This window comes from Gekko japonicus, unplaced genomic scaffold (genome assembly GCF_001447785.1).
Source record: "Gekko japonicus isolate JY-2015 unplaced genomic scaffold, Gekko_japonicus_V1.1 scaffold508, whole genome shotgun sequence".
Taxonomy (NCBI): domain Eukaryota; kingdom Metazoa; phylum Chordata; class Lepidosauria; order Squamata; family Gekkonidae; genus Gekko; species Gekko japonicus.
This window is the reverse complement of record NW_015164679.1, coordinates 1001834-1029796: the sequence shown is the minus strand read 5'-3', so window position 1 is coordinate 1029796 and position 27963 is coordinate 1001834. Positions and strand designations below refer to the sequence as shown.

Genomic DNA, 27963 nt, shown 5'->3' with positions numbered 1-27963 from the left:
TCATACAAAGATGAAGGAATGCGGAGGACACACACAGATTCCCTGTGAAGACTCCTGCACCCAAGAGCCCTGGCAGCCAGCAACGGAAGCAGCAGTCCAGAAAGTTCTAGGCAGGGAAACACAGCAAACACAGAGTTAGTTACTTCACACCATACCTCTTCATTCTACCACAATTCACAAGCTTGTTTTGGGATAATCAGCCAGCAGCGGCTAAGAAGATACTTTTAAGGCTAGTTTATGCAGGTGTATATGCCAGAGTGGTGTAGTACAGGGGTGTCAAACATGTGGCCCAGGGGCCAGATCAGGCCCCCAGGGGGGGGCTTCTATCAGGCCCACAGTGGAACTGGCTGTCTTCTGCTGCTTCTTCCAGTTCTACTGCTGCTGCGTCATCGTAGGTTTGCAGCTTACAGATACACACCTGAACAGCATTCTCAGGATTGCAGCAGCACAGACATTTTGTTGCAATAATTCAGAGCAAGAGGTGTCCATTATCAGACATTGTTAAATAAACAAAATATTGCAAGAGTGCTAATGTTTTTCTTTTAAGTAAAAAAAAAAGTCGTTTGTGTCCTTTATAAAGTTTATATCTCCGCTACCTGGCATTACATTTTATGACACACATGCCACGGTCCAACAAGGTCTCATTTATGTCAGATCTGGCCCTCAGAACAAATGAGTTTGACACCCCTGGTGTAGTGGTTAAGAGCAGTGGACTCTAATCTGGAGAACCAGGTTTGATTCCCCACTCCTCCACCTGAAGGATGGCCAGTTCCACTGTGGGCCTGATGGAAGCCCTCTGGGGGCCTCATCTGGCCCCCGGGCCGCATGTTTGACACCCCTGGTGTAGTGGTTAAGAGCAGTGGACTCTAATCTGGAGAACCAGGTTTGATTCCCCACTCCTCCACCTGAAGCCTGCTGGGTGATCTTGGGCCAGTCACAATTCTCTCAGAACTTTCTCAGCCCCATCTGTCTCACCAGGTGCCTGTTGTGGGGAGAGGAAGGGAAGGCAATTGTAAGCTGCTCTGAGACTCCTTAAGGCAGAGAAAAGCGGAGGATAAAAACCAACTCTTTTTTCCCTTCCAATTGTAAGTATGGAGGCTGCTGAAGAGATCTTATGAAGATTCTTATCTGGAGGGTCTCGAGCTTTATGGAGAACTGAAGCATCCCCAACTTACTTTGCTGTACTCCCAATCACTTCAGAACATTGTAAGACAGGAAAGCAGCTGTGAACGGGAAGTAAGGCAGCAGGGAGAGAGGTAAGGGGTCTCCACACCTGTACTACCCCAGCAGGATACATCTAGCAAGCAGTTGTATTAAGCCTGAGGGCGCTGCCTGTGGGGGTCTCTCCTCAAAAATAAGGTTTCTACACATACACACGGACATATAAAATAATACAACAAATAGCCACCCACCCACCCCCAAAAATAAGGTTTCTGGCATGGCTATTTGTGGGGGCGAGGCTTTTAACTTAAGGGGGCATGGCCCCAAAATGCCCCACTGTAGCTATGGGCCTGGATCCAGTCAGTGGGATTTCTTTAAAAAGTGAGGACTCGTATCCTGAATTTGCTGCAGAATACAACAGGGAGACTAGCATGGAAGAAGCTACAGCATTAGATACAAGTGGAGACTACAGCAGTAGCAAGGCAGCACAAAGAAATGAGGGTTCTCCTTAAAAGCAAGAAGCAAGGGGGTCCTCAGTTGCCAGCGTCACACAGTCTGACAGGTGGCTGGAGTTCATACAATTGCTGCGCTGCATAATTCATCTGAGAGGCGGATAAGGACAGATCTAGGACCCTTCCAATCAAGGACCCACCTGGCTCCCTGCAGGCCATCCCCTTGACATCTTTTCTTGCTTCCCACAGCATCCCCTTGGCACTCCACGCAGACGCGCCTTTCTCTCACCAACTGGCTGCTCCAGAAATGCAGGTTGCAGGCTGCTCCCACCTGCTTCAGACGGAAGTAGATACAGTAACTGAGGATACAGGGTGTGAGAGAGAATAGGTGTTGTTAAAGGCTGGATGGAAATGTCAGGGACAAATATTTTCAGTGCAAAGCAATGAGACCGATTTCCCACAAGGCGCTGCTCCGCCTCGCTCGTCCCTTTCCCCCGATTTTAAGCATCAATTTCCCATTACTTGCTGCGCAGCCACATTTTGACCCGCAGCTTCGCACGATTCCCCCCGCGTCTTCTCAATCCTGTTTTTTGAGGATCGAAAAGATGCAGGGGAAATCGGGTGGAGCTGTGGGTCAAAATGCAGCTGTGCAGCAAGTAATGGGAAATTGACGAATACAATTGGGGGAAGGGAAGAGCGAGGGTGACGCAGCTGCTTGTGGGAAATCAGTCTGAGAGTTTTGAGGGGGCCGAAATGGTCTCTGCAACTAGTCTCAGATCTTTATCTTTTTCTCATCATTCTACTCCTGTTATTGCTCTTCTTGCCAGCTACAGGATCCAGCCAATCAGGAATTACGTTGCCAGTAGGATGACATCATGATGCCACATAGCCAATCAAATTTCTCTGGGTAGTCCAACTGTAATGCCAAATCAGAATGAGGGCAATGTTTCCTGCCCCATTTTCCAAGTGCCCCCTTCGTTGTCTCCAAACCAGATGGGGCATCTTTCACAGGTTGTGAAATTTTTCATGAAAAGGGTATCCTTTTTGGTTCAGCCATATATCAAGGTACCCACACAACCTCTTTCATAATGCTTCAAAACTGCTGGTGTAACCTTACTGTCTTGGTCTCTGTTTTGATCCCGGTGGGCTATTTGCCTGTTTTGTTTGTTTGTTAATTTAAAATACTGTTTGTATTAAGAAGCATTTAAACAATCACACAGCTCTTGATTTTTAAAAACTGCTTTCAAGATGAAAAACTGATCAATAGAGGTGGGCCAGGGAGGAGAGGGATGCTTTTTGTTGAAAAATTGGTATTTAGCAGAGATAATATAGTCCAGCAGTGCCAGAGTAAAATAATTCAGAGTCCATGTGTGATTAAAATATAAAGTTTTTACTAAATCCTAGCATGGGAAGGGTAATTGGGATGAAAATAACAACAGAGCAAAATCTACTACATCCTTACTCTACAAAGACAAAACTAGAAGAGAGAGATTATGGCTACTCTTCTTCTTCAGAACACCAAACGAAGACGGGAAGAGAAGCCATAAAATGGTAATACACCTTGACACTTTAGTCCCAATCAAATTCCTAGATCAGGGAGAAAATTCCCAGGCTTTCTACATCTAAAGAACATTGGTTACATGAGAAACATGTGACTTCCTGTGAGTAACATAAACAAACATTTAACCCCAGAGTGTTTTCAACTTGTAATACCCAACACTTTTCAATGCCAGGGGTATGCAGTCAGTCGATCGTCTATACAACCCTTCTGATTCAAAGAGGCCAAAACACTCCTCCCTAAACTCAATCCTCCCCCCAAAAAAAGATTGTACATGAGACAATAATGCAGGGAGACTGCGGGGATGGGGTTAGCGCAAAGTGGATAGTGGGCAAGGTAAAAATTCAATTTGTACTTTTTGGCTGCAAAGTGCCCCTTTGCTGGCTCATCCATGAAAAAAGGATGCAATTCATGCACCCAAATGCATTGTTGACTGAAAGAGAACACAGCATTCATCACGGAGAGGGCCCAGAAAGCTTTCTTCTTTGTGTATAATACAGACATTGCATCACATAGGGATCCCCCAAAGGGGATAACCAAGAAATGCTCGGTTAGATATTATCCTTCCTCCTGGCCTCTGAGAGTCATTATCCAGAGCTTCTTATCTGAGTGCCAGCTACCATTTCTGTGGTTTCCTGTTTACTCCTAGATCTCAAAGAGCATCCTCGGAGGCAAAACAGAGGGACCCCTTCTGCAGCAGCTGTTAGTGGCAGATGAAATCATCTAGGTGGAGGGGCCTCAATGCAGAACTACATTCTCAGGACATAACCTATCGACTGCATTCATCCTCTCTGCCAGCGTTTACAAGCGTAGAATCCCAGTCACGGAAAGAAATCGTTCCATTTTACTCCACACTAGTCAGACCTCATCTGGAGTTCCTGGGTATAGTTCTATGTGTTGCATTTTAAGGAATATGTCCACAAATTGGAATGAGATCAGAGGAGATGGCTGGGGGGTCTGGAAAACAAGTCCGATGAGGAAAGGCTGAAGGAATTTGTATGTTTAGCCTGGGAAAGATGAGTGTTCAGAGGGACCTGAAGAGCTATCACACGGAAGGGGGCAGAGATCGGTCTTTTGCTATTCCATGGAGGGAAGGGTAGATTTAATGGGCTTAAGTGACAGGCTTTCAGGCAAAGATTAGGAAAAACCAGTGCTAAGCCCAATCCTGTCAGATCTTGGAAGCTAAGCAGGGTTGGCCCTGGTTAGTATTTGGATGGAAGACTACACAGAGGTAGACAATGGGAACCCAACTCTGAATGTCTCTTGCCTTAAAAACCCAATGGGGTGATCGTAGGTCGGTTACAGCTCGATGGTGAGAGAGTTTTGACAATGGAACCAATTGCCTAGGCACTACTACAATGCATACAGTCCTCCTTCCAAAGTGATCATTTTCTTCAAGTGAACTGATCTCTGTCTCCTGGAGTTCAGTTGTAATCCAAGGAGATCTCCAGCCATCACCAGGAGGTTGGCAACCCTAGTTTGGCCCCCTGCAAAACTGTTCTTAAGCAACTTATAAATACTAGCAATACCACCCCTCTGCATATCACACCTTATCCAATCAAGTCTGCTATTGTCATTCATCTGCTATTGCCATTCGGCATCTGAAATCACCTTCATAAAGTTTATATCTCTGGTACCTCATGTTACATTTTATGGCGGGCATGGCTCAGCCCGACAAAGAGACATTTAAGTCAGATCCGGCCCTCATAACAAATGAGTTCGATACCTCTGCGCTACACAGTTCTTATTAGCTGAATCAGGGCACTGCTCTAATTGGCTCCTGTGTCTGTGGGGTGCATTTCTTGGTTCTGCCTGCTACACCATAGTTTGCAGGTCTGATCATAACAGCAAACCATAGCTTGCTACAAGTTGACAGACACTAGACAGTCATGTAGGAGGAGAGGAGGGGGGTTTTAGAGGTTATGCGAACAGCTTCCTTACGGCTCATACATGAAGCAACCAACCTTGGGTTGCTGCTGTTAAGTCTGCACTGTGTCATGGTCTTCGTTCCCCAGCTGGAAAAGTGGCCTAACTTACAACATCATTATAAGGAGAAGTAAAGATCTGGAAATACACAACAATGAGGCGTTTGACGTTATCCACCAGTAACACACAAGTCGTATACAAATTTTAGGATCAAGCAAGGAAGTCTTTGTAGCTAGACTGGTATATCAGATCTGTAAAAGACAATGCCTGTCCTTTGCATTCAGAACACAAAACTGGATAGGGCCCATTTTGCCAGATGTCAGGAAACAGCTCGGGGAGCATCACAGAAACCTCGTACTGCTTCTCAGCAACGCTGAAGCTTCAACAGCTCAAGGCAGTGGCTTTGATTGCCTCTCCCTAATGAGCCCAGAATCTTTGCTGGCACGGCACTGTGAGAACGGGGCTGCCAGACAATCAGTGGGACATTGGTGGGTAATCCAGCATCCAAGTCCTACATCAGCTGCCTTCCTCTCTCCACACTCTGCTTCTCTTCAAAAAGTAGAACTGAAGCGAATGCAGAAAATAAATGAAAAAACCTCTACTGGCATGGCTGCTCTTTTCCATACAAACTGATGCCAACACTACCTTGAACAGCCAAGCGTAGCCAGCAGAGGGCTGGAGATGATGGCTTTGGGTTCAAATCCTAGAGGAATAGTAATCCATAACCAAACCTTTCCCTTTCTCCAACATAACCCAAAGGGCTTTTATTCAGATATATTAAGAGTGAGAGCGATAGCTTCCCCAGATAAATAGTCATTATTACCTGTAAACTCAAAGATTGTCTTTGATGATCTTAAATCATTCTCTTATTAAAGTATTTGCTATGTGTCTGATCCAGAGAAACCGATGGAATGGCAATTTCATGCCTTCTGAACAGAAAACAATCTCTTCATAATTTGTTGATTTCCAAAAGTACTTCCAGAATATGCAAATCATTGCTTCTGCAGATCTTAAAACTACTCAACTGGGTAACATCCAGCATTTGTGCATTTAACAAACATGAAGATAAAGGAGACAATTACGGGCTTTAAAAAGGTTTAACTCTATACCTTTCTAACCAGCTTTCCTCTCCCTCTTTCTCCATCTCACTGCTCATTACACTGTGTACCAGCTCTGTGCACCAGCTTGGTGTAGTGCACCAGCCAGTTTGGTGTAGGAGAGCCAGTTTGGTGTAGTGGTTAAGTGCACGGACTCTAATCTGGGAGAACCAGGTTTGATTCCCCACTCCTCCACTCGCAGCTGCTGGATGACCTTGGGCAAGCCATAGTTCTCAGGGCTATTTTGGGGCAGGAACGCACAGGAACGGAGTTCCGGCTGGCTCCCGAGTTGGCCACGCCCAGCAGGAACTCATTAGCATAATAGGCCACACCCAACAGCAGGAACTCATTAGGATTGGCTACATTAGGGGTGTGTGGCCTAACATGCAAAGGAGTTCCTGCTACAAAAAAGCCCTGGGTTTTGACAACAAACAAGGTAAACAGAATAAGAAGCAAAAGGTGGGTGTGGCTGGATGACCACACTTCTGGTAACAGGGGTGTGGCCTCATATGCTAATGAGCTGTGCTGTCAGGGGTGTGGCCTAATATGCTAATTCATTTCTGCTGTTGGGTGTGGCCAATTATGCTAATGAGTTCCTGCTGGGGGGTTTCTACAAAAAAAGCCCTGGTTCTGTCAGAGCTGTTCTTGAAAGAGCAGTTCTTAAAAGAACTCTCTCAGCCCCACCTACCTCACAGGGTGTCTGTTGTGGGGAGAAGGGAAAGGAATTTGTAAACTGCTCTGAGACTTTGAGTGAAGGGCGTGGTATAAATCCAATCTCTCTCTCTCTCTCTCTCTCTCTCTCGCTCCCACACAGTTGCACAACCCCACCTGGATACTGTGTGGTCAGTGCCTACGGCGCCATCTGATTTTAGCTTTGATTTTGATTGTATTAAACTGTTTTTAATACTCTGGCTGTTGTTTTAATTCATTGTACCCCGCTCTGAGCTTTGCTACACAAGGAAGGGTGGGTTAAGAAACGTAACAAAATAAATAAATAAATAGAAGTGGATTATATGCTTCCTGGAGAAATCTCTCTTCCAGCCTCCAGTCCCCATTTGGTAAATTTGAATAACCCATATCACAGGCATAGGCGTAATCTTCGTGGGGGCGGCGGGGCTTCAGCCTCCGCCGAAATTTTCAGGAAAGTGCTCAGCCTCCCCCGGGAGCCACCCTTGCTCCTAGCACAGCAATGCCTCTGGCCCAGCCCCAGCCCCCCCCAGGAAATTGGAAAGTCTACACCCTTATCTGAAGAAGTGAGCAGTGACTCATGAAAGCTCACAACCCTGGCACAAATGTTGTTAGTTTTTAAGGTCCTAGTGGAGTCTTGCTCTTTTGTGCTGCTACAGACAGACTAACAGGGCTACCCATCTCAATCCACATCACAGGATTGCTGTGGACTTTTAACTGCTGTAACATCAAAGTCTTCCAAGGTTTTCCATTATCATTCCTTCATACAAGGGACAGAACAGACATCACATCAGGAGAGAGATCATTGATCTCTCAGTGGCTTTTTACAAAATTAAAATGCAGCTTCGGGGGCTTTGAAACTAATCAGAACCACTTCTGAGAGGAAGGACATTTTATCTTTTTCCCTTGGGACTTTGTATCAGTCAAAATTGGGCCCTCCGGCTGCTTTCCCATCCATGGGGAAAGATTTTTTTTTTTTTGCCCATTAAGTGGGAAAAGGAGGCTTCCCTAATTAAAAACACACCTTGAAAGGAAAGGGTTAAAGACCGCCTTCCCTCCACTTCTACTTGGATCGGGTTTGCGAGCACCTCCCCCCTTTCCCAGGGGTGCATATCATAGTTTGTTTGTTTTAATTTGGAGACTGACTGTGGGTCTCTTGGCACTTCCTCCAGTTTGGCCCACAGCCTCTATGGGTATTCTCCAATTAAGGGGGGGGGACTTCATGTTGGGATCCGTCCCAAGGCCCACCTTTGTTAATGCAACCAAAAAAGAGCTTGGGGAACACTGTGTTCCTTTGCAGCTGGAGTCACACAGAAGGACGACTGGCAGGGAGGGAGAGGTCGCCTTCCAGCATGGGGCCACAAGAGAAAGCGGCTGGCAGCTTTCCCCCAGACTCTTCCATTCACTGTTTTCCTTACTCTCAAGTCCCTGGAAGAACACCAAGGCATGGAGGACACGTCTTGGTTCCATCAGATACCCAAGGCTCAGTCTGTGCCAGTACAGAAACTAGGTAGTTGCCCCCAGTCCCTTAGAACAACACAGAGGATGGGTTTTGCTCATTCTCTTGGTCACCCAACGGATCATGGTATTTAGGGATATATTTTCACTTAAGGCCAAATTAACAGCTAACATTTGGACAGTGGGGAGGGTGCTTTTCTTGCTGGGTGCAGAGTGGTTCTCTTCCTTGGATCACCAGGGGGTCATTAGCTCTGTTTCCAATTATCTTTCCCTGCCTGAAGCATGCTGTGGTCTGGATTACGTAGCCTCAGGGCAAGTCAATAGAAGACAGTTCTACAGCAGCAGAACGGACAGTGTGGCCTCTCAGTCCCTTCCAGATCCTTGTTTTTTAGGATCAAGAAGACGCAGGGGAAATCGGGGGTGGGGGTGGGGTGGAGATGTGGGTCAAAATGCGGCCATGCAGCAAATAGTGGGAAATTGAGCAGTACAGCTGCAGGAAATGGGAGACCGAGGGCAAAACAACTCCTTTTGCAGAATCGGTCTATGACTCTCAGAAGCTTATACTCTGAAAATCCTGTTGGTCTCTAAGGCTCTACTGGAGTTAGGGTTGCCATCCCCCTGATGGGGGTGGGGTTTTCCCCACTTTTGGGGGCCCCGCCACCAGCCAGCTGGCCGGTGGGGGGAGCCCCACCCCCAAAGAGCCCCGTTGTACCCGACGTACCTGGTGCAATGACATCACCTGGAGGCGACGTCATTGCACCGGGCACATCGTTCAGGGGACGCACTAGCATTTGGGTAAAAACTCTATGGTGACCATAGAGGGTTTGGGTTTTTTAGCCAAATGTTAGAGCACCCCCTGAACGATGTGCCCGGCACGATGACGCCACTTCCAGGTGATGTCACTGCGGTGCACGCGCTAAGCTTGCACACCAGAAGGCACCAGGAGCCAGACTGGAGCCCCCTGCGGAGACAACGGCAAGACCTGGCAAGCCTAACTGGACTCGGATCTAATCAGGGGTCATTTCGTAGAAAAAGAGCTAGGGGGACTCATTAGCATAGCTCATTAGCATATGCCACACCCCCTGACATCACCGGAAGTGTGTCATAACCCCGCCCCCAACGGTCTCGGCCGCCGCCGGCCTTGCAGCTCCACTGCCGAGCCCCATGAGGGGCCCGGCGGTGGACCTGCAAGGCCGGCGGGAGTGCAAGGAAGCCCCGCGAAGGCCCTCCTTGGCCCCAGGCAGGCAGGGGTGGGGAGAGGCAGGGAGGAAGCAACTTACCCTCCCTCTTCTCCTGCCTCCTCCTGGCTGAATGAGGGCCGGAAGCGGGGTGGCCGGAAGCAGGGGGCGGGGCTTCGTCCATGTGCCCCACCCCCCGTACCTCACCCGGGGGAACTGCGATCCCCCACCATCCCCCCCGAAATGACCTCTGGATCTAATTGTTCTTCTGCAGACCAACACAGACTTCATGGTTCAAAGATGGCTCCAGGTCTTGCAGGAGGGGACCTGAGCAAGATGACCTCTCTTGCTGGTCCCCACGACCTGACATCACCCAGTTCTCCTCCCTTCCATTGGTCTTCATTCAGACCTTGAAAGCAATGGCTATCAAATCCTGGTGACATTCACGGAGCAACCAATGGTGGCTGTTAGAAGCAGCAGTGGCCCCCCTCTATGCACAAAGGAGAAAGCCAGAAAATGGGGACACCCTCCTAGCTGGCATGATCCTTTGGCGGGGTTCTAGTCACTGCTTGGGGAAACCAATCCTGATACTGCAACACAGAGCAAAAGACAATGGCTGCTTTTGCTGTGTTGCGGAAAGCCAGGGGTCGGCAGCAGACCCTTTGCTGGTTGCCAACCTCCAGGTGGGTACGGGAAAATATATCGCTGTGTGACCTTGAGATAGTCTCCTCTCCTGCTTTCTCTCCACCCAGCCTACTTCACAGGGCTGTTCTGATGGTAAAATGGAGGAGGAGAACCCCGTGTATGCAACTTTATGAAGGAAACTACACCACAGACCCAATTGAAGGGTTTCCAGCATCTCGTTTGGTTTGATCCTGACTGGCGTTATGAGAAAACAGTCTAAACTCAGAGGAGCGCACCTCGACGGATCATCTGGAAGAGCGAAAAGCATCTCTCGCGGTTATCTCCGAGCCCTGCATTCTTCTCCTTGATGAGGAAGCTGAACTGAAAGGACCTCTTTTTGTGGCACAAGAATGGGAACTGTGTCTGAGCCGGCTCCTTTGAGCAAAGGTGACTGGTCGTGCCAAACATGTGTCCCAAACCGTGACGCGAAACTACAGCCAAACAATGAACTGTGTACTGGCTGTTCCGAGCTGCCGCGTTAATAGAGTCCCTGGCCCCACCCCCCGCTCCAGCTCTCTTCCAGCCTTAAAAGGGGATGGCGGTGGTCCAAATTCTCAGTGCCCATTTGGGTACTCTCCCTTTTGCTTGCACTCCGAGATTCCTTTCTACCAGAATCGTCTGCTAAGAATCCTATTTAAAATTCTATTCCCCTCCCCACCACAATTGTCTAAAGCTGGGCAGGGGGAGTACTTGGATCTCAAGATAAAAGGCAGGCAAGGCTTCTAGTGCAGCCCTTTCTTGTTCTGAACTCTCTCCCCTGTCTGCAGAGGAAACAGAAAGAGCCAGTCAAGAGTTCAGAGAAATTCATAAGTCCCTGGTAATACGAAAAAGGTGGGAACAGGAATACTGAGGATGACCACGTGCTCCCTGCTGATCAGCTGAAGCCCTTTAAATATCTGCAGGAGGGGAGGGAGAGGGGTGGTTGCGGGTGGCCACAGCTTGGGGGCGGGTCTTCCCCCCACCATCCAGATGGCCGGCAGCAGATTGGAGCCCCCAGAAGTGGGGGAACCCCTGCCCGGACCTGGGGGCTGGCAACCCTAGACTGGGCCCACCCCAGTCTCCTGAAGTACCCCAGGGGCAGAGGAGGCAGAGGGCTAGGGCTGAGACATGGATCAGGCACAGAAGTGCGCACCTGGTGGCCCAAGGCCTTCCCTCCGCTAAAGAATGCTAGGAGAGGCAGGTAAGTTACCACAGGATCTGGGCCCCAGTACTCCTCATGGGTAGGGGAGCTGACTCAGTTTGTGAGGAGAAGTGTAATGGGGGACCCAGTAACACCTGTACAGAAACTCCCTATATAAGGCTGTAGCCAGTGTAAGACCAATTTTTCTATAACCCGGCTGATAAGCCTACCAGTAGCCTTCCTTGCTTAAGCTCTTGGAACTTTGCTGTACCTGACCTTGAGCTACTCTTGGACTGCGATTCTGGACTGTGTTACTGAATCCTGGACTTTGACTTTAGACTGGAACCCCAGAACCCTTGTTAGGGTTGCCAGCTTCAAGTTGGGATATACTTGGGATGCGATCAGATGGGGTGTCTGATCCAGTGTTGTCCCTTCTCCCTAGCAGATTTAATGTGCGCATCCAGACAGTGTCATCTGTTCCCCAGTTTTTGGCCACCCCGTCCTCACCCCTGACTTCCAACACCAGGAAAATGTTCGGTGTTTACAGATCAAATTGTTCTGACTGTGCATTTCCGGTCATCTGATCTCTCTATTGTGTGCTCAAGTTGTTTGCGCAGTCTGTGGCTTCCACTCCCTGACCACCTTTTTTCCCCCACAGTTAGCGATATGTGCATAACTGCATATTTGCCCTGGCGAATAAGTGGTTCTGCACATGCCCAAAGTAGACTTTTTTTTTAAAAAAAAGAAGCTGCCCACACATCAGTACTCTGATTGATCAACAAATAGTTCCAGAGAAATTAGAGGCGTGGCCAGGCCACAACAAGCCTGTTTGGGGGTGGAGTCTGAGGTGAGTAGGGTTTTGGGGAGGGACTTCAGTGAGGTGTAATGCCATAAATTCTACCTTCCAGAGTGGCCATTTTCTCCAGGTGAACTGATCTCTGTTGCCTGGAAGTCAATTGTAATCCTAAGAGATCTCCAGCCACAACCTGGAGGGGGGCAGCCCTACTGAGAAACCTGTTGCGGCTTGGGTCTTGCCTCTATTCTGGTGAGCAGGACTAGGCCCCACTTAGGGCTACGAACTCTGGCCTGGAATATTTCTGGAGATTTGTGGGTGGTGTCTGGACAGAGCATTTGAGGAGAATCCAGATTTCACCTAGCCTCTATGTTGTTCCATAGAGTCTGCCCTCTCAATCTGCCATTTTATTCAGAGGAACTGATCTCCAGGGAAATCTCCAGTCCCCAACTGGAGTCTGCCAACGATAAAACCAATCCTGTCTTTTCTCCATCTTACTGGAAGAGGAGGTACTCCAGGAGGCATATCCTTTGGGTCTTTTGGGAGGACTCATTTGGAAACAGCTGACCCCATGATAAGAGGATGCTTGGCTTGGGCTTCCCGGCATTTTGTGACTGGTCCCACCTCCCATGACAGCCATTTTGTGGTGGTGCCACTACCTCCCTCCTTAAAAATTCCAAAGATAAGAACAGGTTTAAGAAAGCGGGGGACTGCAAGTTTAGAGTATCAGACTAGGCCTAGGGAGACCCAATAACTTTTAGCTGCCTGATTTCTTGAGTGAGCTGTGCCTACCTTGGCATTTTTTCCCTCATCAGCATGTGAGGTCTTCTCCAGGGGTCCTTGAAGTCCCTTTTAAAAGAATTAGGCAGAATCTTAGCCACCTCTGCAAGAGAGCCATAAAAATTTACATATTAATAAGTAGTAAACAAATATCACAGCAGGGTGATAATAGACTATTACAGCAATGAACAAACTGAAAATTAAACAAAAGGGAACAAAACTAAAAAAAACCCAACTGTTTTTCAGATTTACAACTCCAGCAGCAATAAAACAACAATTATTCATTATTATTACCCCTAAACTGTGTAGTCCCCCCTTGACTGATTGATTTTCCTGTGTTTTTTCTATTTGATTCTACCTTAAATCTTTGGCGCTTTCACGCTGTGCAATTGCTTTATCTGTTTTCCTTGTCTGTGTAATCTGATATTTGTCCATTGCAAAAACTGATGCGTAACAGCTATGCTGCCACTCATAGGAGTCCATTTGCCTCCACTGTGTTCTGCTTGTATATTCCACAGGTGCAATACGCTTCCACTGCTCTCACTACTCAGCTCTACAGTGGTACCCTGGGCACTTCTTCCCCTTTGGTAAGTGAGCTGAACAAGTAACATTATGGAATAGAAGGGCATGGACACTGTATTTACTTTGCCACAGTTGCCAAGTCATGAACAAAAGCCCTGCTGGGTCAGATAAGAGAGTCATTGAACCCAGGATCCTATTTTCACCCGAGGTAAACCAGATGTTTCTGGGAAGTCCCCAAGGAGGGAATAAAGATACCAGCAATTCCCTCCTACTTCTTCCCAGTCAATGGTATCTAGAGGTTCACTACACAGCCTCTTCAAAGCAGTTTGGATGGAAGAGTGGCGCTGTTCATCACAGACCACATGAGCCTAACCAACCGTAGTTAGCTGGTGTTCAGACTTCCTATCTGACTCTCTGATAAGTCAATACACTGCCCTGAATGGGAAGCATGAACAGTGCAGACAACTGACATTGGGTTACTTCCTGTGGATCCATTCCACTTACAAGGGGGCTGCAAACACACACACACTAAATAATCCACTTTCAATGCAAATTCAGTGCACTTTCCAACTGGATTTTACTGTGTGAACTGGCCAAGCCCTGTTGGAAAGTGCATTGAAAGTGGATCAATTAGGGTGCGTGATCGCAGCCTGGTACTTTCCCCTTATGCAAAGGAGGCTGCACCTGTTGCAAGAGGCTCTTATAATAGGGCAGTGGTCCCTGACAAGGTGCCATGGCATCCACTGACTCTTTTCCTGGTGCCCACCAAGTGTCGTGCCCAGCAAGGCTTCTGAAACGACCACCGGAGACTGTTTGCAGATTTTAAAAAAACATTGCTTGGGCAGCCGCTACCGAGCACAACAGAAGGATCTTCACTGTGTGACCAAAGGTGAGATTTTTGTTGTTGTTCAGTCGCACAGTCGAGTCCGACTCTTCACGACCCCATGGACCAGATCACACCAGGCCTTCCGGTCTTCCGCCGTCCTTTTGCGGCTAGCCCGGAGCAGTATTGCGGCAGCCATTTTGTGGCTGTGCCCACAGTGCTGTGTCAGAATTCTAAAGGTGCCCCCAGGCTCAAAAAGGTTGGGGACTCCTGGGAATAGAGGAAGTCTCCCCACACCAGGGAAAGGGGCCGTTAGGATCCAACCCACAATATATGGCTCAAAAGAGTATATAGGTTGATAAAAATAAATGGATTTGTTCAGGGCTTTTTTTGTAGAAAAAGCCCAGCAGGAACTCATTAGCATAATAGGCCACACCCAACAGCAGAAACCAATTAGCATATTAGGCCACACCCCACATGTTACGAGAATTGTGGTCATCCAACCACACCCACCTTCTGCTTCTTATTCTGTTTACTTTGTTGTCAAAACTCTGGGCTTTTTTTGTAGTGAACTTCTTTGCATGTTAGGCCACACACCCCTAATGTAGCCAATCCTAATGAGTGTCTGCTGTTAGGTGTGGCCTATTATGCTAATGAGTTCCTGCTGGGCGTGGCCAACTCAGGAGCCAGCCGGAACTCCGTTCCTGTGCGTTCCTGCCCAAAAATAGCCCTGGTTTGCTTTAACTCTGACACTTAATTTTTTTTCATTATGTTTATTCGTGGTAATCCAGAGCCTTCACAGGGAAAAGGTGAGAGGTGGGACCATCCTTACATTTCCCATGCTTGGCTACCCTGGCTACTGCTCACTGATGGTCTTTTCCTCTGCAAATTTGTCTTCTCTCCCTTTTGGGGGGGTAATCTATGCCAGTGATCACTATCACATCTAGTGGCAGAGAGTTTTATAAGCCAGTGTGCCTCACTATGGCTTGTCATTCCATCTTTGTTTGAGTTGGGCTGATCTGGATCTCAGCTTTACCTTTTGCCGTTTCACATAACGGGCTGTCCCCAAGGCACCCTCTTCTCTGTTTTAGATCCGGACATGGGGTTCCTCCATTCCGAGGTGGCACGATAACCTGTCGCATCCGGTCTTTGCTCCCGGTCCCACACAAGGCACTGCACTCACTCCAGGGTCCCCAAAGGCCGACCACACAGTCAACGGCTGCTAGAAATGAGGTGGGGGGGAGGGGCAAGAGAAAGATGAGACCGTTGAAGAAGACCCAATAGGCTAGGAAAAAAGAAGTTGACGGGGAAGGAAGGGTGAATGAGAAACAACAGTGAATGGGAAGCAGTGTGCAAAAGAAGGAAAGGCAAAAACCCAGAAATCTATAGTACAACAAAATCTGGCACAGAAGATTCCGCAGGTATTGCAGAGTTGCCAGTTTTGGGTTGGGAAAGTCCTGGTGGTAGAGCCTGGGGAATGGAGTGAAGTCCACGGGGATGCTTTTGCCATAGCGTACCCTCTAAAGCTGCCATTTTCTCCAGCAGTACTCACCTCTGTCGCTTGGGGCTCAGTTGTAATTCTGGGATAAATCCAGGGCCCACCTAGAAGATGGGAACCCATCTCTAAATGAGTCATGGAACGAGGGATGCCAGCCTTCAGGTGTGTCCTGGAATCCCCTGGGATATAGAGTACATCTCCAGACTACAGAGATCAGTTTCCCTGGAGACAATGGCTGTTTTGGAAGGTGGGCTCTATTGCACTGCACTGAGGTCCCTGTTCTCCCCAGGCTCCACCCCCAAACCTCCTGGAATTTGCCAGCATGAAGCTGGCAACCCTACCCCTCCATTCCCCGCTGGTGCCCAGGGTGGACTGGCGTGGCAACCCCATGTGGAACTGTCTCCTTCCCTTTCTCCCTCAGCCCACATCTTTTGTAGCTTATTTCTGAATTAGAGAGGCATCACTCAAGAGAGACACCAGATGGAATTCTAAGAATTTAGGGGAGGCCAAACTGACCCACGGAGGCCTGCCGATGCATAAGCCTCCTGTCTCCATTGGCAAAACAGTTTAACTTTCCTTCCTTCTGATTCACTGCATCCCGCTCTCTTCTCGGGGCCTCTCACTGGACTGTCTAGCCTGCCTGCTTAATCATCCCATGTCCCACAGAGGAGGGTCCCTTGGCCAGCCAACCCCCCCCCTCCCCGTTCATCTGCCCTCTTGTCAAAACTCTCTGTGGTGCAAGGTGAAAGCCCATTCCGATGCAACTTTTAGGATGGTTCAGGTTTCAGGGCTGGTCAGTTTAACACCTTGTAGCCGGATAAACATGAGGCCTACAAGACTGGACCAAGGTACAGGAGGGGATGGGTGACTACTGGATATGCAGACACTTGTTTGTGAAATGTGGCAAACCTGCCAATGTTTGGAAAAAACCAGAAGGCATATCCTGTTAACCTAGAAATTCACACTGTAACACCTTTGGAAATAAAGCTAATAAGGGTGTAATTAGACAACATGGCGGCAGGACCAAATCTAGGTCCTACCAATGAAAATGGGGGGAACCAAAGGGGAAATATAAATGCAATGTGGGTGGGTTGGAGGGAGCAATCAAAGCGTTCCCTTGCTCCTCTTTTTCCTCCTGAAATTGCTTCAGTGTGGAAGCAGAAGGGGCTGAGTATCTGTTGAGTATCTGCTTTCTGTTGAGTACCTCTAGCACTAGAAAGGAAAGAAGGGCAGGGATGCTTCTCTTTGTTTCTTTTGAGAGCCAGTTTGGTGTAGTGGTTAAGTGCGCGGCCTCACAGGGTGTCTGTTGTGGGGAGGGGAAGGGAAAGGAGTTTGTAAGCCGCTCTGAGACTTCAAGTGAAGGGCGGGGTATAAATCCAATCTCCTCCTCCTCCTCCTCCTCCTCCTCCTTCTTCTTCTTCTTCTTCTTCTTCTTCTTCTTTCTTTCCAGGGCTAACAGCAGTTCAGGGCGGTGGTTTTGATCTGCGAAGCTTCATGAAGGGGAGCATTGAGCCCCCTCTCCTCTCACATGCGGTGACCACCGTGGCAGCCAGCTGGGAAAAGAGCAACCTGATCCAAAGTGGGGTGGTGGTGATTTGACTCCCCTTCAATGTTCCCTCTAAGGTGTGGAGACTTGTGAGCAAAAACTCTACTTTGTGAGCTACTGGCTTTAAAGTTGTGAGCGAGCGATTTGGCTGCTGCATAAATTAGTTTGCTCTAGAGCCATCCTTCCTGAGCTAAGACAAAAATGTGTGAGCCGGAGGCTAAAAAACTGTGAGCTAGCTCACACTAGCTCAGCTTAGAGGGAACACTGCTCCCCTTTCTACACAGCCAGCTTGCTCTCCTCTAGGCACCTCGGCACTCTCCAGTCTCAGTTGCTGTGCCTAATGGTGAGGAGAGAGCAGAGTGATGCACAGGTTATATCCAGGAGTCATGTGGCTCTTTCGGTTGACGGCAGCTGTGAATGTGGCTCTCTGTGAGCCACGGAGTGAGGACCAGTGAAGTAGATAACATCGACCTTGATAGACTTGGGGTCTGACCCCGTCTAAGGCGGCTTCCGCTGTGAGGTATCCAAGTGGCTTGTACAAGCCATGGTCCTCCCTACCTCCCACCAGAATATTGTTAGAGGAACAGGATTTTGGATTGGTTTCATGTAGAACAAACAGTCCAACCAAAACACAAAACACAACCTCTAAATTATGCTATTTTTAGCTATCAGACTTAATCCATTCCAGAAACATTTTCTGGCTTTTATATTTTCCAAGGGAGAGAGGCCTTTTCTGGGCTCTCTGTCCCAGCTTGATCACCCACCAGGTCAGTTTTATTTATTTGTTAGAGTTGTAAGGGGCCAACAGGGTAATCTAGTTCAACCCCCTGCCAATGAAGGAACTACAACTATAGTGTCCCTGACAAGTAGATATCCTAGATCCTTAAAAACCTCCGATGAAGAATCCACCACCTCATGATGGAGTGTTCTTGTGTCAAACACACCTCATCATCAGGAAGTTTATTCTCAAATTTAGGAGCACCTCCTTTGCTGTAGTTTATATCCATTAGTCCATGACTGAAAACATATCTGCTTCATGCTTCTCATAGCATCCTTTTAGGTATCAGAAGGTGGCAATCATATCATCTCACAAGCATCTCTTTTCCAACATAGAGATTCCCAGTTCTGTCAACATCTTCTCATGGGACATGGTCTCCAAGCCCCTCATCAACTTCATTGCATTACACTGGACTCGTTCCAGGTTGTTGACATCCTTCCTAAACTGTGGTGCCCCAAACTGAATCCACAACCTGATTCACAGTCAGATGTACATAGGGGGAACTCACCTTGAACAGCATTAGTTTGCTTGATCCTGGGAGGGAACGCTGAGAGGGGAAGAAGGAACTTCTGGTTTCCCTCCTGCCCAGTTTTCATCAGTAGAAATGGCGGCAGGGGAACTTTTAACCGGCTCCACATGCCACATAGGAAGAACATGTGGAGCCAGAGAAAAGGGGCAAGCCCACATGCCACCATTTCCACTGGCAAAAACCAGGCAGAAGGAAACTGGAAGCACTTTCTGATGAACATTTGACTGAAAGCCTGGTCATATTGGGTGTATCCAGGGCTCTAGTCGGGGGGGAGCTCTCAGGTACGGAGCTCCGGAAGAGAACCTCTAGGGGGCGGGGCGGTCACGTGGTGAAGCCCCGCCCCCTTCTTTACCCCGCCCTCTGCTTTGATCCTCATTCCGTTTGGGAATGAGGATGAAGCAGGAGGGTAAGTAGCCGGGCCTTCTGACACACTTCCGGTGATGTCAGGGGGTGTGGCCTTCTGTCACTTCCGGTGATGTCAGGGGGCGTGGCATATGCAAATAAGTTATGCTAATGAGTTATGCTAATGAGCTCCGGCAGCTCTTTTTCTACAACAAGACCCCTGGGTGTATCACATATTTGAGTCCTGTTTGTGATATATTTGGGCTGCATTCCAGCCTTGAAGGGCAACATTGAGTCCGGGAGGGAGCAGAAGTCACCTCTGAGCTGATCTCTGGGAACATGTGATACTCTGCTTCTGATCTTCCCCCCCAAAAAAACCCCTTCATTGCCTCTCTGCAAGGCTGTGAAACAGCAGTTTGGTAAGGGAGATCAGAAGTCAAATCCAAGCGGATTCCCCCCAATTAGCTGGGAGCCAGTTTCCCACCCCAAATTAGCAACAACAAAGCAGCTGCACACCTGTTCAGCTTCTGCTCAAGTTGTTCAGTGTGGGCCCAAACAGTTCCTGAATCAGCTCACCTCTGATCATGGGAGTGAAAATGGTACATTGGGCTGCTGAGCAAGTATGCTGCAAGATTTGGGGCATCCTTCTGTCCTGGTAGCCTGGGGTGCATCTTCAAAAACAGTTTTGCACCCAATATTATTGAATCCAATCACATCTGCAACATTTCCTGTATTCCGCTTTAAGACTCTACAGAACTCCACCATGAATGGAAGCATCTTTTCCTCTCTTTCCCCCTCTCCTCCTTTTTTAACTTTTGCTTTTTGTGCTGAACATCCACCCTGATGAAGAATTCAGTGGGACTTGAAGGTTTTACTCAGTGGTTTGTGACATTGGTTGGTTGGCCCTAATATGAAGGTATCATGCAAATGTTATTTTTGGACAGTTTCACCAGACTTGAATCTTCATTTTGGCCAGACTCTTCCATGCTCGAGGAATTCCAGATGTCAACATCTGCTTCTCTTTTGCCAGTCTAAGAATCAGCCTGCCCAACTTGAACTATGCCAATTGTCTTGATCAAAGGGGGAAATTGCCTACATCACTAACAACTGCCATGTTGGGTCACTTCAAAGATTAGCAAGGATGTGTTTCTGGGGCTGAGAAGGATTAAAGCGGCCCATTAAAGCACCCTCCATTCCTTCAGGAGCCTTTACATTCCTGACACTGCAACAATCACTTTTGGAAGACCATATAATGAGATCTCTCTCTCTCTCTCTAAAGGCTTGAGAATTCTCAGTCAATTCTAATGCCAGAGGCAGTGGTAACAGACTCCCAAATTTCAAGTCTTACAATAGGATCCTCTCATGAAGAGTAGGCGCTAAATCCAACTAGCAGAGAGGTGACAATGGGACAAGAGATATGTGTATGCCCCATAGGAAATGAAGCCCCTTTCAAGCCATTTCAACGCTCTCTTAAAAGCTATTTTGTCTGTCTCCAGGCGTCTGCCCCACAGCACAAACAATCACCTTCACTTTCTCTCCCAGAATCGTGCCGATTCCACAGCTCTCCGTTTCTCACAGAGCTTGTCCAAAAGTTCAGGCACGGTTCATCTACCATCATAACTTATTTGCTTTAGTGAGAAACCCTGCCTCTCCCAGCCTTTTGCACATGATCTTCACCAAGGAACGGCATGCCAGTGCAGTTCTCAGAAGGCAGTTTCTGATGCTACATGCAAAATAAGTTTTTTTTTGGGGGGGGGGGAATCTATTCTCCTATGCAGTGCCATAACAATATGCTGTTGAAGAGGGAACAGTTAGCTTGCTTCCTACTTTCCAGGTGATTAAACAATAACCCACCCACCCCCAATCAGCTACGGAATTCAACTTGGAAAGCTGCCTAAATGTTTTGCTTAAAGGGGTAACTGAGGACGGGTCTCTAGTTAACTGATCCCCAAATTAGTTACTGAAACAAATCCTCCTTTTAACTTCAGCATGGGCCAGAGCAAAAGTAATATTTCTCTGAGCCCAGTTCATCTTGTTACTTGCCCTCACCAATCTCACTCAATACGTACAACCTCGAGAAATGCAAGACAAATGTCTATTCAATTATTTAAGGGACCTAAATGGACAAATGTATTTATGCGTTTAGCAAACCAATCTGTTGCCTCGTCAGGAAACCTGTCTGGGGCACTGTGTTACAATCACATTTCTTCTGATCCCTCAGACAGAAACTTTCACCTGCAGGATTTACAAAAAGCATTTTTTAATTGCCATACCTTCCTCATAAAGTAAAACAGCAGATCAGCAAAGCCAGCCTGGCACCCAGAACCAGCCTGCTACAAGGTAAAAGGTAAAGGTAAAGGTTCCCTTGCTCGAAAGCCAGTCGAATCCGACTCTAGGGTTGCGGTGCTCATCTCCGTTTCAAAGCCGAAGAGCCAGCGCTGTCCGAAGACGTTTCCGTGGTCATGTGGCCGGCATGACTAAACCCCAAGGCGCACGGAACGCTGTTACCTTCCCACCGAAGTGGTACCTATTAATCTACTTGCAATTTCTTGCTGTCAAACTGCTAGGTTGGCAGGAGCTGGACCTAGAGACAGGAGCTCACCCTGTCTTGCGGCACCCGGGTCTTGAACCGCTGAACTACTGACCTTCCACAGCCTGCAGTTCAGCGTCTTAACCACTTGAGCCTGCTACAAAACAGACCCCAAAAAGGTAACAGCAGAACACCACTGATGCTCACAACTTAAACTGCTTCAATGCAAAGTTGTATCATCTCCTGGATAAGGATATTTTTCTTCTCTAGGCTTTGGGTGTAGGGTTGCCAGGTCTGGGTTGGAAAAAACTGGAGACTTTGGGGGTGGATCCGGGAGACGGTGGGGTTTGGGGAGGGGAGGGGAGGGACCTCAGCGTGGTACAATGCCATAGAGTCCACCCTTCAAAGCAGCCATTTTCTCCAGGGGAGATGATCTCTCTCACCTGGGGGTCAGTTGTGAAAGTGGAAGATCTCCAGGCCCCACCTGGAGGTTGGCAACCCTGTTTGGGTGGCCGGCCTTTCCTTGCTTACAGGCAGCCCCCAGCTTCTCATCAACAACCCTGGATCACCTCAGATAGACAAAAACCCAGGAACCAAACCCTGCAACAGACTTAGATGCCAACCTTGTCCCCCTATATCCTTGGATAATACTGCTACAGGGCCTAATACACCATCAGCTACACCATCCTTGGCGCATCCACTTACACATCAACCAATTTAATAAATGCCATCATGTTCCAACAATGCCCTTCTACCATCTATATGGGACAAATGTGTGCAAAAGAATCAGGAAACACAAATTAGACATAAGAAATCACAGCATCCAGAAAAAAGTAGGAGAACATTTCAATCTTCCTAGACATACTTCTTCCTTTTTTTTACCACCAAGTCACAGTTACGTTATGGCAACCCCTCATGAAGTTTTCAAAGCAAAAGACATTCAGAGGTGGTTTGCCATTGCCTGCCTCTCCGTCACAACCCTGAGCTTCCTTGCTGGTCTCCCATCCAGTTACTAACCAGGGCTGGCTCTGAGATAACCAGGGTTAGCTTCTGAGCTATGATGAGATCTGGATAGACTATCCAGGTCAGGGCAGACATATTATTATAGACCTAAAATTCACTATTCTAGCAAAAACAAAACAAAACTTCAAAAACGTGAAAGTCCTGAATTAGAGCGCATCAGGAAATTAAACACTACATGTTCTCAACAGAGACCTGGATTTCTTTATTCACCACAAGCTCCACTAGTTCTACAGGACCTACTTTTCAGAAATTCTAATGGACTGTTCTTAATGTTTTATCAAGGTTATAACCTTGTACCAATATCAGTTAATTTTCACTGAATCGATTTATCCTGCTTCATCACTTTCCTTACCTATTTTAACCTCTGACCTCTCTCATCAAATTGTTGATTTATGACAGGATTTATACCTGACCTTTCTACTACTTTTACTCCCTTTACACTGAGAAGTTACACTTGGAAGATTCATGGTAGAATTCACACCAAGCCTCTCTACCTCAGCTCCTCCCCCACGGCCAGTAATCTTCCCTGTAAGAAGAATTTCCAGTGAGATTGTCTTTCACCTGTCTATCTGAAGAAGTGTGCAGTGCCTCACAAAAGCTCATACTGTTAGTCTTTACGGTACTACTGGGCTTGCGTTTTATTTTCCCTTAGTGTGTGGATAGAAATCCAGACCCAATTCATAAAAAAAAAAGTAACATGTATTTTGGCCCTAAGTATACATTACTTATCAAACCTATACAATGTGCATACAAAACATAAACCATTCACCAAAACCAACAGCAAAAAGTGGAAAACTCAAATCACTGACAGAAGTAAAAAGAGATGAAATGGAGAACATTCAGCCCTCCCTAGCCTTTGAGTACTCTTGTTTCTGGGAGAAGAGAAAAGAGGATGAGGGTTCAGGCTTGAGGGAAAGGAGCAAAACTCTCTTGAGCCACTCCTAGGTCAACTCATGAAACATTTCGAAAAGTGAGTCTGTTTCTAAATCAACAAGGTGGTGCTATGTGGGTTTCCAGCTTCCTGACTCTTTTATTTAGGGGCAGATGCCATTGCTTGGTAATTGAGCTGAGTTGTGACTGGGCTAATCTCTGTGGAGATTAGGGGTGGCTTACTGGTGCGGTTTCCCCGCCCCACCCCCATCAGGAGTGCTGTGACTGACATCGACAGACATTTTTCTTCACAAAGGATGCCGATGTTAGCAGAGCCTTTGGGACAGAGCAGTGCAGGGGACTTTCCCATCATCACAAAAAAACGAGTCTTGGCCTCTCTGAAGCAAGAAGAACTCCATTGAAAATGACTCAAGGCTGCCAATTGTGATGGCCTCCAGATTCCAAAACAGCAGACAGTTGATTTGCCTCCAACATTTTGGGGCAGCAGAGAGGAGAAACAGAATAACAATGTGAAAAACAAAGGAACACGCCTCCATGTCGTTGACAATTTATAGGCCCCAGAGTGAAAATGAGCAGCTTATCTGTTGGACTTTGTGTGGGACCAGCATTGGGCTGCAACCCACACAAAGCTGCTACACACGTTAACATGAGTGTGCCAGATACCCATAGTCTGGGTGTACAGCTCCTTTGCACAGGTTGTGAACCCACTGAAGTGTGGTGGCCCAGGCAATGTCTCACAACAAGTTCTTTTCCTTGCCAGTATAAAATTCCAATCAGGGCTAGGCTAAAAGTCTTTTGTGTCCTGTGTATTTTATGAAGCCCTGACCTGGATTTCAAGAAGCTATGGCGGGTCAGCCTTGGTTAGAACTTGGATGGGAGACCACCACGGAAATCCAGAGTTGCTCTGCAGAAGTCAGCAATGGCAAACTACCTCTGAATGTCTCTTGCCCTGAAAACCCTACAGAGTCGCCATAAGTCAGCTGTGACACGACAGCAGTGTCCACCATATCTTATCGAAGAACAAACAAGTAAATTGTCACTTGCTCTGTATGGATGAAGTTTAATCCAACAATTAAGAAAATGAGATTCCCCCTCCCCCAAAGCTATTAGTCCTCACTTCAGCATGAATTTTCAATGTCCGATATTTCTACATGTTTCAGCAATTGATTCTCCAAAAGGCGGACAATCATCCCATGAACAAAACAGGCGTCAAACAATACAGGAGTTTAGAACAACCTGAGTGAATATCCATTCCGCAGCAGCGATAAAAACTAACAATACCGCAGAGAAGAATTTCATGACTATCAGCAGCATACAGCAATGTAAGAACAGATTATAACAAAACCAAGACCAGGGCTGTGACTCTGCTTCGGATTGCACTGTTAGAAGGGTTTAAAACCAGTTCCTCTGTCTTAGCTTTCTTAGAGGAACCCTAGAAAATGTTGTTCTGCGAAGTAGCCTGTTATGTATTCAGATGGATTGTTATCACATGGACTGTTATGCGAATTGCCTAATAGAGATGCAATGTTAAGCTTCGCCCTGGGCTAGGATCCTAATGTATCCAATAGGAGCCCTAGCCCAGGCAGTGTCGACCAATCACGTTACAAAGCGGGATCGCTTGTGATTGGCCTTTATCTCTCCAACCTCATAGGTTGTTATTTGTACAGGGGGTGTGGCTACGTTAGCCGGGAATGTTTAAATACAGAGAAGCCAGTGTATATATTTTGATGGGTTCTGGCTGGCGATTGTTGTACCGTGTTGGAGAAGTAACGAAGAATAAAAGCCACATTCTAGCTGAATCACTCTCCGACTCTTTGTTAAGTTCGCGACTTAACATAGCCGCTCCTCCTCCCAATGACGATTGGGTTCCTGGGGACTTTAGGAATGTCTTTCCCCACAGCTGTTGTGTGACTGAGGGGAAAGCAAGTTGGATAATCCAGACCCAACTCATCAAAAAAGCAGAATTTATGTAGCTTGTCCTTCACAGTGCCTTCAGAGCATTTGCTTTACTCCTACATCTAGAAGCAGAGTACAAGTGGAGGCAAACAGGCACTTCCGCTCTTGGCAGAAGATCTACCAGAAGGCAACATGTGCAGCCCTCCCTTCCCCCGACTGCGCCCATAGTTCCCTCAGTGTCGCACATCTCACACAATAACATGGACCACAATGAATCTGACTGGAGCGAAGTGGGCCACCCCATGACATCACCAGGCCCCACCCTATGACATCACAATCAATCAGAAGCCCCTTGGATGTAGTGGAGATGTTACCCCGCCTCTGGGGAGGGGTCAGAATGCTGCCTCACAACTCAAGAGAAAACTGATAAGTGGCAGTCTGACCATTCCCCAAAGGAGGGGGAATATTTCTGCCTCGGAACAACATGGCTCTATGGCCCACGTGTGGTCTGCAGACCTCATGCTCTGCACCATCGATCTAACATCTGGTAGAAGCTCTGAGCCCCAGCTCCATCCCTCTCCCGTTCCCAGTTCCAGCCGCAAAGTCTCATTTGCAAGACACTGCCTCCTGCTTCACACCTCCTGGTGAACTGCCAATTCAGGAGACATCTGCACTCATTAAGAAATGGTAAAGTTCCTGGCCATTCATTCACACTGACCTGCCCCACAATCAGGCCCCGAGGATTAGTCCAAAACTAGTAAATGTAGTTTTTGCCAACCTCCAGGTGGAGTCTAGAGATCTGGAATTACAACTAATCTTCAGGAAAGAGAGCTGAAAATTGAGAAAATGGCTGTTTTGGAGGGCAGACTCTACAGCATTAGACTCTATTCCCTCTCCTCCCAGGCTTTACCCCCAAAATCTCCATGAATCTCCCAACCTGGAGTTGGCAACCCTTGTTAAATGACCCCCCCAGTCTTGTCAATGAGACCATTCTCTCTCCAGTGTCTCCACTCATCTTCATCAGCATAGTCCAGGGCCTCAGCTGCACCAGAATCTCACCATCAAATCTTCAGTCAGTGATGGTGTCTCTCAGTGATGTTGGGTGGGTGACTCACTTCCTTTCAAACACTTTCCAGTTGGTAAAATAAAAATAACAGCAAAGGGACATATTTGTTGGTAAGATTAAGGCCCAGTTCACCTGATGTGGGCTATGCCATCTCAGACTGCTGGGAGGGGATCATACAATTGAACGTTTCTGTCTACACAAAATTCCTTACATAGGGAACACTCGAAGTTAGGCAAGAAGGGATCTAGCCTAGCCCTCTCTCTAACACAACAGCTTTCTGTGTTCAGGGATTTTTAAAAAAATAAAATACCGTTCACTCATACCAACCACCCTTTGCTGTCTAAATGTCATGGTCCAGACATGAGATTGTCAACTCAACAAAAATTGGGCCAAAGACAGTATGTCTACATACAAAAAATACAAAGGGAACACTCGAAGTTAGGCAAGAAGGGATCTAGCCTAGCCCTCTCTCTAACACAACAGTTTTCTATGTTCAGGGATTTTTAAAAAAATAAAATACCGTTCACTCATACCAACCACCCTTTGCTGTCTAAATGTCATGGTCCAGACATGAGATTGTCAACTCAACAAAAATTGGGCCAAAGACAGTATGTTAAAGACACTTCCATAACCCAGCTAAAATATTATAATTTTGCATACCTGGATTTGTGAATACTCTCAATCTGTGGTAGAGAATAGAAGGCAGTAGACATGGGATTCGTTTCACCACTCATTGTAAAAGCATAACAGTCTGGGATGATATGGCCCTTGGATGTGTGTTACTGACACACATGTAAATCTCTGTGATCATATCTCCAAGATGCCTTTTAGTTTCTGGGATAACTTTAATTACTAAACAGTTATCACCGCCCCACAGAATCTAAAGAATATTCCCTATTGGGGAATGCCAGAGAATTCAGATCAGACGTTTGCAATCCTGTGGTTTTCAAACTGTGATCCACTTGGATCACAAGTAAGCAGAAAAGCCCCTTTCTAGAGACCACTGTGTCTTCCAGATAGTTTTAAAAGGTAATTTTTTTTGGCAGATAATTACATTGCAAACCCAAAGGGCATCCCAAGAGGCAACATCCTTCCCTACCCAGAAAGGTAACTCACCCGACACTTGACAGATGGCATGATAATCTTCACAACAGTCCCCTGTTTTCTCACAGTAGTTGTCACAGTAGCATGGTGTTCTCCTCCGAGAGAAATCCAAGCAGTCATTATTCCGACCTGGGCAGCATTTGTGGGCCTCCCGATTGCCACATCCGCCCTCAATACCACTAAGTGGTCCAATTGTCAAAAGCCATGCGCAGCAAACCAGCCAATATCCTGCACCGATGCTCAGTTCTTTCATAGCCTCTGCCTTAGCCTTCATGCCAAGAAAACAGGAGCCACTCCTTATCAGAGATGACTTTGGCCGTAAAATTTGCACTAGACTGTCTCTTAAGCCCTTCTGGTTCTTTAATCCTGTCAAGAAAGTTGTGCCTGGTTTCTTTCTCTCGCTTATGGGAATCTCAGCCAAGTGTCAAAGCAACATGACGGCCCAACTCAGAAGGGATGAGATGAAAGAGTCAGTCTTCCGACCCATGCAGCTGACGGAGTGCATCAGGAGAGGCATTCGG

At 47.3% G+C, this 27963-nt stretch overlaps 1 protein-coding gene across 1 annotated transcript; it reads right to left on the bottom strand.

Moving 5' to 3' along the window:
* LOC107108779 (somatomedin-B and thrombospondin type-1 domain-containing protein-like) lies at window positions 1-27716 on the bottom strand. Its single transcript, XM_015409296.1, has 5 exons — window positions 27455-27716; window positions 15276-15458; window positions 12907-12997; window positions 1814-1972; window positions 1-106 (listed from the first exon to the last, which is right to left on the bottom strand). Exons 1-5 carry the CDS (start codon window positions 27714-27716, stop codon window positions 1-3), a joined length of 801 nt encoding a protein of 266 aa, XP_015264782.1.
* Window positions 27717-27963: the final 247 nt, after the last annotated feature.

Bases quoted from the DNA above. Each gene is read 5' to 3' on its own strand.
- LOC107108779 (XM_015409296.1), bottom strand. From the start codon at position 27,716: ATGAAGGCTAAGGCAGAGGCTATGAAAGAACTGAGCATCGGTGCAGGA. The intron at 15,459-27,454 runs GTGAGTTACCTT...CATTTCTAGCAG, and splicing joins TGCCATCTGTCAAGTGTCGG to CCGTTGACTGTGTGGTCGGC. The intron at 1,973-12,906 runs GTAGGCACAGCT...CTGTATCCTCAG, and splicing joins ATGAGGGAAAAAATGCCAAG to TTACTGTATCTACTTCCGTC.